Source organism: Hippoglossus stenolepis, chromosome 9 (genome assembly GCF_022539355.2).
Source record: "Hippoglossus stenolepis isolate QCI-W04-F060 chromosome 9, HSTE1.2, whole genome shotgun sequence".
In the NCBI taxonomy this organism is placed as follows: domain Eukaryota; kingdom Metazoa; phylum Chordata; class Actinopteri; order Pleuronectiformes; family Pleuronectidae; genus Hippoglossus; species Hippoglossus stenolepis.
The window spans coordinates 3,319,067-3,330,665 of NC_061491.1; the positions used below are offsets into that span (position 1 = coordinate 3,319,067).

At 40.2% G+C, this 11,599-nt stretch overlaps 1 protein-coding gene across 1 annotated transcript; it reads left to right on the forward strand.

The window, feature by feature from the left end:
- Positions 1–4,227: 4,227 nt before the first annotated feature.
- Positions 4,228–8,645, forward strand: LOC118115373 (radial spoke head protein 4 homolog A). The gene is made up of 7 exons (XM_035166477.2): positions 4,228–4,372; positions 5,162–5,384; positions 5,632–5,910; positions 6,034–6,483; positions 6,582–6,723; positions 7,967–8,084; positions 8,190–8,645. Exons 1-7 carry the CDS (start codon positions 4,272–4,274, stop codon positions 8,416–8,418), a joined length of 1,542 nt encoding a protein of 513 aa, XP_035022368.1. The 5' UTR covers positions 4,228–4,271; the 3' UTR covers positions 8,419–8,645.
- The last annotated feature ends 2,954 nt before the right edge of the window (positions 8,646–11,599 follow it).

Consider the following 11,599-nt stretch of genomic DNA (forward strand, 5'->3'; position numbering starts at 1 on the left):
GGTGGGTGCGTGAATATCTACCCAGCCTACAAGAACGCCAAAAGTGGAATAGTGTCAAGAAAATATGGAACCAGGACAAATTGTGATGATCCTGGATGACAATGCCCCCCAGAGCTCTTGGCTTCTGGGTAGAGTCGTACAAACCATATCAGACGATAAGGGACTAGTTCGACGAGTACTAGTCAAAACCAAGTTCAGGACCTTGGAGAGGCCCGTGGATAAGCTCTGCCTCATATGTGACGTGGACACTTAGAGTGAATGCAGTCGTGTACAGTGTAGGGGTGTAGGCGTATTGCTACCCGGCAACTGAAAGGAGAAAGTGACTGTTGAACTTTTTAATCTCCATTACGGGGTGAAGACGGATTACTTCCTCTTGTGCACATACAAAGTGTACATAAAAAACATGTCTTGTTTTGTTGAAGTTATTTCGGTGTTAATATGGCTCTTATGACTATGTTGCCTGTAAATAATTATAAAGCTATCCTGCCTTATAATTAGGGGCCGGAAATGTAAGAGCCACCATGCAGCCTGCGTGTGTGTAGTTAAATATTAAAGGGGACATAGCATGCCCATTTTACCACAAGTTGATATGGTTCCTTGGGGTCTTAATGAAATGTCTGTAACATACTTTGGTCAAAATACCACAAGGATCATTTAAAACAGCACCCTTTTTACCCTGTATAAAACAGCCCTCCACATAGTGACCTGTTTTGAGTGCCTGTTCCTTTAAATGCGAATGAGCCAGCTCCCCCCTCCCCCCTCTCCCCCCATGATTTTAAACGATATAAATTACATATTTTATATGATATAAATGATCAAATATGCATCCCATACTTTGTATTCCCCTTCTGTTGTCCTGGAGTTTTAATTACATAATTACCAGTCCCAATCACATAATTAAATGTCCCCCTCTGCCCATCCACTACAAGCACACAAGCAGACAGACAGAGAGAGAAAGAGAGGTGGTGGGGGGGGCTATGAAGACCATCATTTACCCCCGAACCCCGACATTCAACGGGTACAACAACAAGCGGAGAAAGCAGAATCGCGGGCTGACCTTGTAGGGAGACTTCCAGTACCTTGTTACGACACAAAACCCAGGAAGCGCAATCGAGCCGCTCAAGCATGACGTTTCTGACTTAGAGGAACTATAACAAAACGCGCGAGTGTTTTTTTCCCAGAGTTTTTGGGTTGGTAGACATGCCAGATACCCACATTAACCTGTAGAAGCACTAACAAAGTGGAATTTGCATGCTATGTCCCCTTTAATGTTGGTTTGAGATTTTCTTATATTATCCAGGTTTGTAGTTTTAGTTTTATACAGTTAAAATATATTTTGTATAGTGTGTCTGCTATATTCAATTATATTCTGGGCGCTTTTTTGCGGCTTGTTTGCGACAGTTGATGAGGCTGTAATGCGGTTCATCGCACATGCACGTGGTGGTTATTGAGGCGCATAAAGATCGTGGTGAGTGTGGAGTCTGTTGAGTGCTACGAAATAAGTTTTGACCGTGATAGCGTGATATCGTGATATCGTGATAACGTGGAAACGTGAAATTGGGACATCGTGACAGGTTTGGAAAGACGGCATCGCCAATTCGATAAAGGATTGTTTAAAAGGTGTGTCTGTAATGTGCTGGAACGGAAAATAAACCCTTTTTCAAGTTTTACCTGCCTCCTGGAGTTGTGTCGACATTGGGTTCTCACAACGGGGCGGGGTCTATATGTTGGACATGAGTCAAACTCAAGAAACACTCCGCAGACATAATACAAGTGGCTTTTGTAATGTGGAACGAAGTGAAACGGCCACTACATGCATTTTGGTCAATGTGTTCTGCCTCTTTTGCTCTCCACACTGACTATTTACCAGCGTGCAACCACATCCTGCTCTGACATGATTGTTCAATTGTTCTGATATTGTGCCATGATTGGAAACAACCTTTTGGTTTGGCTTCATCAGCTGTTCAGTGTTTCTCGCACTTTTTTAAAGGAGCATGTTCATTCTGACAAGGAGGAACATGTAATGGAAATTTTGTGTATGTGATGTTGCATGAACAGACGTGTATGTGGAAGATTGACCAGATTGTTTATCTAAAAGGGCAACTTTAGGTTTACGATTATTGCTCAGGGACTTTAAATTTATGGCCTCTTGAAGCTTGAACATTATGGTGTCTCTGAGCAAATGGTTGGGATCTCGCATCTAGGGTCTCACTCCAGGGGTCTTCTACAGAGACATGAAGGCAGGATAGCTCCCACCCTGATAAGCCATCAGGAGGTAATAAATACCCAATGGGAGGGGGCTATGGGTTATAAAAACACAACTCTCATGTCTGTTCTTTGCTCATTTGTACATGTCATTCAGGTGATGTGTACTGTGAGTCCATCTGCAGATGTTGGATTAAATTTACGGAAAGACAAGTGTTTGACTTTGTGCTTGATTCACAGAAATTGCCACCACAAACATTACATACATGGGGAATTTAAAGTAGCTAAATGTTATTAACTATTCAAAATATGAAAAATGCTTTCAGTGGCAATTCTTGGGCCTGCTCAGGAATGAAATACATCCAAACACACTCATGTCCATACAGACTTATTTTGAGAAGCGGTGATGTGGGAAAATCTAAAGATCACTGTGCCTCTCACTGTACTTGCTGATTGGTCTTGACCTTACTATGTAAAGTGCCTTGAGATGATGTATGTTATGATTTGGCGCTATACAAATAAAATTGAAATGAATTAAATTGACGTTTCCATGTCAGGTGTTAACATTACAGAAGCACTGTTACCAATCGCATCTCGACGCCATTCGGCGCTTTGAACCACGAGATAGACCAAAGCATCCCTTTGTTCTCCATTTCCTGTTGGTCAAACCACGAGTTTATACCGCCATCTTGAATTCGATCCTACGTCAAATCACGTGGTTAGACCGCCATCTTGAATTCAGTAACACGACACCACGCGGTTAGACCGCCATCTTGAATTCAGTAATATGACGTCATCCCTGTGACTTCGTACGCCATCTTGACTCCCCCTTCTCTCTCTCTCACACACACACACACACACACACACACACACACACACACACACACACACACACACACACACACACACACACACACACACACACACACACACACAGACCTACACACAGGTATTGCATGTGTGTTATAAATCGTGTTAAGTGCTAGTGTTGTGATCTTTGATATAGTGGATTCTTGTTACGATAATAGTCATTAATTAACATTGATGTTATTATCTTTAATAAATTCTATTGTATTTAAAGTACCAGTATTTTGTGATTATTTGTGCATATGTATGTGAATACAGCTGGAGCATGATAGCCAGTGCTTGAACTTAAACCTTCACTGTTCATTTTATAATCATTAATAGTAAATATTGAGATTTTATGAGACTGATCTTTACAGATTGATTGTTGGTCCCTGATACCAGGGTGGTGCCCTGTCTTTGATAAATTATAATTACAGATTTTATTATTCTTAATTGATAACTTTATCGTTTTTAATAAATAATTTTATTATTTTTAATAAATAATTTTATTATTTTAATAATCATATTTTATGATTATTAATAATTAGCCAACATCAAGTCTACCTACTATTGCACAACAACAGAGATTTAATTAAATATATTACTGGGCCCATCCAATTTAGGGTTAGGGTTAGGCTTATCCATTAAAGACATCAAAGACATTAAAGGCAATTATTAAAATCTAAGGAAACAAATTACAGGAAAAAAGAAAAAAAAGGGATTTCAGAAGGTTTAAAGGACTGGGTGAGCCTGCTAATAAAACGAACTGAAGAGCCAAGAAGAAGAACCCGAACAGAGATTCATCCAAATCTATCAAATATAACTCTCAAGCAGAAAAATTGTTTTATTCAGAAACAAGGAGCTGGAATTACTTTTTGGCAAGAGGAATAAGGTACTTCAAAAAGAAGTGGATTTTAAACACCCAGAACTGGTAAAAAAAATAATGCAGAGTCATAGGGGTCATGGGCCAAATATTGCTTAAACATGGGTAATAGATATAGCAAATAAATATAAAAATCTAAGACAATATAACAATCACCATACTGCAATTAACTTCTATGGCCTTACTTGTGATCATTCCATTACGTCAAAATCATCCCCATATTAGTGAAGTGTGACCAGGGAGGTTTGACTCTACGCTGTCTTGCTGTTTTCCAGTGTTCGTGGCCGACACAAGAAATAGTTCCAGAAACAAGTGAAAGAAACGCAGTGAGTGAAGGATGGAGAGAAAGCAGAACAGCAGCCATGAGCACACGCTGCAGGAAGCTGCCATGTTAAAGACTATGATGTTGAAACAGAGCACGAAGAGCGGCCTGAACCTGTAAGTACCGTGTTTCCTGGTGTTAGCTCATGTTTGCTAGAATCTGTGAAGTTCATGTAAACAACTGTACTAGCCCATTAGCAAGATTCAAAACTGTAGAAGTTGTTGTGGCTCCCAAAAACATACATTTCCATACCTGAACAACTGCCAACTATGTAATTCAAATTCTGATGTAGTTAAAAGTTCGGCTTCATTTAACAGCCATTTCCAAGAGGCAGGGTTACTCCCTCCTCTACAGTAATCTGGATAACTGTGTTCAGCATTGACAACAGAGAGCCTCACATCTGAGAAACAACAACAAATACCCTATTAAACAATGTAAACATTTAATCTGTTTTCAAAAGATTATTTTCTATTGATTTACTTGTCAATTAATCAAGTTACCTAGTTGTACAGTGTTAAAGGTTTTTCTCAGTAGAGGTGTTCTGATAAACCAGGAAACCTGCTGCACACAAAGTGGTGGTTGTCAGCAGTAAATCAGATCCACTGATTTTGCACAGTGACGTCAGTATGAAGCAACACTCTCACTGAACTGGAAATTGAAATGAGTGAAAACCTGTGCACTAGCTGAGCTACAGCTATGAATGCAAATATATATAATTGTTTACTCAGTTTTACAACAAACACTAACAGAGAGAGAGTAATGTAAATACAGTAAACATACAGAATACCACTCTCTGAGGAAAAGGTCAATTATATGTGAGAATATAATTTCTGTGCGCTTATTCTCTTTAATGACCAATGGATGATCCAATGCTCAGGAACTGGTGTCGTTCTTTTATGTTCCAGCTATGACCACCTGACCCGGTTACTAATAAAGGTGATGGATGAGCAGCCACAGGATGTGGTGGACGTGATCGAGGATATGAGTCGTGACTTGAAGCGGGCTTTGTTTGAAGACAAGCAAAGCACCCTGCGAGACCTGCCACACACTACAGCTGCTGAGCTGCTGGCTGAACAGCAACTTCATCTTTTTCGTCAGCCAGAGGACAGTGAGCAGGAGGATGAGCTGGTATGGGCTACATACAACTAAATTGTCCATTTGTCTTAGCGGTATGATGGTGAAATGGAATTTAATTTAATTTGTAACCGTTTTTTAGACATCCAATGACACCATGTTACATACTTTCATTGGTGGCAGGTGGCAGAAACTTTCATTTTCACCTGAAAATATATGAGAAGAATATTTTGTTAATGTAACTGATATATATATGAAGCTAAATATTCATATTGTGACAGTGGTTATTTGTCTTCACCAGGAGGGTTACCCTCTTCCTAATTTGAATGAGATCGGCTTCTACCTGGAGCAGGCTGGAGTGGGTCTGGGCAGAAAGGAGATGCAGATGATTTTTCTCGCGCTCAAGCAGCTTGTTGAGTCGCAGGAGCTCCTGCGCTGCAGACTGTGGGGGAAGATTCTGGGATTAGAGAGCAACTATATTGTTGCTGAAACTGAGTGCAGAGAGGGGGAGGAGGAAGAAGAGCAGATCTCTGAGGAAAATGAGAGAGAGGCAAAGACTCAGGAGCATGACGAAAATGAGGTGAGGAATTGGAACGTAGCCAATCAATGTACCAGAAAATCCTCATTAATTCTCTGAGAGTATCTGCCTTAAGTGCAGAGAGGACGAGGACATTAAATATATATTTGATGGTTATATTTTCAGATGGATCCTCTTCCTCAGTCGACATATAAACCCCCACCAGTGTTGCCAAAGGAGCCCATAGGAACAGGCGTTAACAAGTTTGTTTACTATGTTTGTAAAGTGCCTGGTCTTCCTTGGGTAAAGCTGCCGTCAGTCAGTCCTGTCCAGATCGTTGTTGCTCGCCAGATCCCTAAATTCTTCACTGGGAAGCTGGACTCACCGATTAACAGCTACCCACCTTTTCCTGGGAATGAAGCCAACTACCTGAGAGCACAGATTGCTCGGATCTCTGCTGCCACACAGGTCAGCCCCCGGGGCTTCTTCCAGACTGTGGAGGACGAAAGTGATGAGGAAGATGAGGAACCACGAGACAGCTATGAAGTGAATCCTGATTTTGAAGGCATTCCAGCTGCTAAGATGGCTCAGTCTCTGTCCAACTGGGTGCATCATGTTAAGCACATCCTGCCGCAGGTACTAGTCTGATCAAAGCAAGTTCTTGAAAGCAAGTACCATTCTCTCAGCTGTTGTATGTGTATGCTTATTTAACATGTGAATGTGAACTGTTTCAGGGCCGTTGTACTTGGATGAACATGACCGTGGAACCAGAGGACTCGATTGAGGAAGGAGAGGCTGAGGAGAAAGAAGAGGAGGCTGATGAACCTGAGCCAGAAGTTGGGCCCCCTCTGCTCACTCCCCTTTCCCAAGATGAGGGTCAGTCTTTGTCTTTGATCATTGTTCTGCTAAACTAGGAAGGGGTACGTTTTTTAAATACTTGAAAATACATTGCAAATCCCGAACCACACTCTGTGATAAGTGTCCTCTGACTGTCCAGCTGGTAGGACCCAGAGAGAGGGGTCAGGAGGGTATAAATTGTGATCTGATGACAATTTTAGAATTTAACAACAATCAAAGATAAGGGTTGCTATGGTGCTTTCAGCTTCAACATGCAATTGTCACAACATTTTCAGCCTATTAACATTGAAACAGTATAGTGTTACTGCCCAATCAAAATAAGTGCCTTTTGTTCCTCTAACAAACTTAACCATACACTGCATGCCGCTAACCTCTGCTCTATTCTTATCATGCAGCCAAGTAGAGCAGCTTGGCTGTTTGAAACTGTTACATGATGTGAAAGGTGTTTTAAACTGTAAAATATCAATGCACATCTTGGACAAATTTTTTACCCCGTAACTTAAAGGTTCAGTGTGTAAGATTTAGGTGAATGGGATTTAGTGGCAGAAACTGAATCTAAAATAATCCTTGTAATGTTTCCACTAGTGTGTTTCATCTAAATTGTTCAAATTGTTGTTTTTTTACCCTAGAATGGGTTCTTTATATTTAACTTCTTTATATTTACATTGGGAGTAGGCCACCATGTTTTTTTACAGTAGCCCAGACTGGACAAACTAAACACCTTTAGATTTTTTTATGACAACTGAAGGCTACCACAGGTTCTCTTTCATGTTTGAAAGGGGAGGAGGGGGGGTATTCAGCTGCAACATGAAACTTTTCCACTAGATGTCACTAAATTCTACACACTGAACCTTTAAATGAACTGGATGTATTCACGCTTACACTGTAACATTTACTGTTGTTCCGTCTTCTCAACCAACCTCAGAAATGTTCTTGTCAGTAACATTATGTGACATTATGCTCACTAGAACACGTATTTATGTTTTCGCATTTTTGCACTTCCCTTTCCCTCCCTCCAAAGTCAAAGGTTTTTGTTTAGATGTCTTAAAAAAGGTCTGTGGTTAACACAAGCTCAAGACATGTTCATGTTGTAATTCTACAACATAAAATACATCAGTAAATACCTGATAAATACCCTACTCATGGGGGCTACTTGTGAAGATTATCATGCTGTGCAAAACATGTAAATATCATAAACTTGTGTTTTATCACAGAGCTTGTTTTCCACAATAATCCAAACACCAACTTTATCTTGTCTCAGAAATATTCAACACCCCTCCCTGGAGCTCAAGGTTGTCCTCCACTCGCATCCCTCAGTATGCAATAAATGTGCTGCATTCTAACCTCTGGCCGGGGGCAATTGCATATGCTAGTGAAAAGTAAGTGAAAAGATCAGGATATTCTGACTTCCTGAATCTGTTTTCTCAGTATACTGAAAGCAATATTGTAATTTACAAACAACCATCTGCTGTCTCTTAATTTAGGAAGTTTGAGAACATCTATATTGGATGGGGTCTGAAGTATGTCGGGGAAGGGTACAGCCCACCTGTCCCACCACAACCACAGAGAGAATATCCCAGCGGTCCAGAAATCACAGAGGCACTGGACCCAACACCGGAGGAGGAACTGGCGCTGAAAGAAACTTTGGAAGAGGAGCAAGCTGCCCAGGAGGAGTTGGAGGAGACAGATGAAGAGGATGAAGATGATGACTGAGAAAACAGTTAAAGATTTTTAAAAATCAAAGTTTGACTTTTCAGGTTTTATTTATTAGGCAATGGCCAGTAAATCACTTTAGTTGGCTTGAACACTCGCAGCTTTATGAATCAATGTTTTACATGTGGGTCCTGTCATGACAAGATGTAGAGTTCCTGTTTTTATTGTTTCTATGTTTTTCAGTTTAGCCTTGTTTGAGTCTTTTCTAGATTCCGGTGTTTTTCTGTTTTGGGGATTCGTTTTTATTAAATGACCTTCACCTTAATTAAAGGAGACTTTTTGATATCTTACTTGTTTCTGCATTTTGGATCCACATGCACACCTTCATTCTGACAGATCTGACTGGTCCCTAGAATGCTCTAGCCTAAAAACATACATGGGGTGACGTGCTGACACACAATGATTTTAACAATGTTCCACTGGTCTAAATGTGGTGGCATTATACCAAAAACCAGAAACACTATGTTCCAACAAAGGCAGTGCAGGAGAAGACTGCTGATTGAATTCAGCTGAAATGAGTTTCCAAACCTTAAAGAAAAAGGAAATGTATTTTATTATTATATCATTTTCTTCCATAGGGCCCAACATTTTTAGCAGCGCCCTTGATCAGCACTACTGATAACAATTCATATGAATTAATGCCGAAGCTTGCCATCTACCCCATCCCAACGTAAAAGTATATGAATTAAATATTTACCGATAAAACTAAAAAGGGTAGTAAAAAGGTGGCTAGGTAGCATTAGCTTCAAACCACCACCTATGTGTAGGGTTATTAAATGTTAAAATATATTTTTAGAACGCTGCATTATATTTAAATTGAAATAGCACTGTTATATTCATTTTCATTTAGTGCTTTACCGTTGTTTTACCTTTGTAAAACGAACAAAACAAGTATATATGGAGTTGTATCTAATAACATACAAACATACAAGCCAGGGTGTTGCTGGTGAGTCAACTTTTTAACAATGAGGGAGCCATTCGCAGAATCTCATTCTGAACCCAACTCTCAAAGAAAAGTGATTTGTTCTTGAACAGAATGTCTCTATTATTCCATATTAGATACCTGTGTAGCGAGAAGTTGTGCTTGTATATCAGAGACCAGGCGAGAACAACCTACCTCTGGAAAGTGGATAGCTTTACAGGGAGTTTATATACATTATAATTACAACTTAAAATAAGGTCCAGGCAACCAAAACGAGAGAAAATGTGGTGGGGACTAATATTCCACATTGAAGTAGGATTTTGTTAGAAAATGTTTAGCCCAATTAATATTATCAATTCATTTGTATTATTCAGGGTCGTAAATTCATCAGTTTTTTTATATAATGTGTTAGATTTTTCCAAATAAAATAAAAAAGCATCCAATCAATAGCTTTACTAACATTACTATCAAGATGTAAGGCCAGTGCATGTATGTGAACCGAGATAAAACATCATCCTTCCTAATTAAGACTTAAAAATAAAAGTCTCTTTGCAACCACTGTTCCAATTTCTTCTGAGCTTTTTGGATCGATTGATTCAAGTTTAAGGAGCATCTTGATTTTTGGTCTTTAGCAATGTGGATCCCCAAATAAGTAATTTGGTCTTTTACAGGGATATTGCAAATAGTGTGTACATTACAGTCTTTAACAGCCAACAGTTCACATTTATTTAAAGCGTAGTCCCGATCAGCAGCACCGAGAGTGAACCGGTGTGAAACAGCTCCGGGTTCTTTGTTACAGCTCCAACATCCAGCTGTTCCCCTGCTCCGACATCCACCACCCTGTGGGTGAAGAGGCTGTCTGGCAGCAAAGTCACCACCCCAACGTCTGCTTGGTATTATTATATCCTGTGATGTCAGCTCAGTGTTCATCGTCTCCACCATCACATTTTAACCCTCCATAGCACACAGGGAGTGACGCCTTTATCCTTCCCACGGCACACAAAACGCATGCAACATGGAGCAGTTTCACCTGGTCCGTGTCTGATCGTTGCCCCGCAGCTGACCCCGACTTGCACAGGTGGGAGGGCCGAGGGGCGCTCCCACCCGCTCTCAGCTTAAAAAACAACTACAAAAAAAAAACAGAAATTGTTGACAAGTTACTGTCTAATTAGGAGGTGGAGAAGGGATACATGAGGGGGTCATTTGATGATCATCCATTTCTCATATTTCGCTTAAGTCCTATCTGCATAGCAACTCGCAATTACTCAGGTAAAAGTAAAATAAATAAATTGATGATAAATTTTAAAATAAATAAATCTTATTATAGATCTGTCAGCCTGCCCATGACTATGTTGCTTACAGCATTAATAGCCCATACCTCTCTCGCAGTTCACCTTATCCTATGCAACTGCTGATAACTGTCGTGCAGCATTTTCAAAATCCTTTCAGAAGCCCTTTGTCAGAAATTGCTCAATAATAATTGCAACTTGCATTTGTTTCCCCTACCCGTCAATTATCCTCAGTCGAAAGGTGTTTTTAGCTAAGTGTCCCGCTCTTAGAAGAGAACTCAAGGTTTAGACAGCGATGCTACAAAAGCTATTGCGAATTACAGAAGCCACGAAAGTGTGCTGGATGCACCATTACCAAACAGACACTCCTGTCTTTATTGGGCCATTTTAATTTTGCCCTGCATATAATTCCCCAAGGCAGATCATTTATCTGTAGATTATTGGACCTCTAACAAATTGCGGACAAACTGCATGATCTTGTCAATCTAGATGAAGAATATAGATCCGATCAAAAAGAGTCACTGCCGCGTGAAAAGCGGACAGCATATATAAATGTATTTATTTATATTTCTCTACAACAACAAATCAGTGCATCACTTGCCCTCAGATACTTAACTGATGCTGCTCCCTCTATTGGTTTTGGGGGATCTACAAAAATGAGTGGTTCGCTGATGTTTGGCCCAAAGAACTGCTCGCTCTTCCCTCGTATGTCAATCCACTGCTCTGTTAGAATTATATCCTATTGTCGTTGCATGCATTCTCTGGGGCAAATCCCAGTCATGGAAACATAATAGTTTTCTGCGATAATGAAGCAACAGTGCTTTTATTGTTCTCTGTTTTAAATCTCGAAACATGAAACCTTCATCCACCAAAGCTACCTGCTGGTATTCAGTTAATTTAAAATGCAAAGATCCTTCAGTATGTAGCCTGCTCGGGAATCCCTCCATTCGTCTCCTCCTCAATGGCCTTA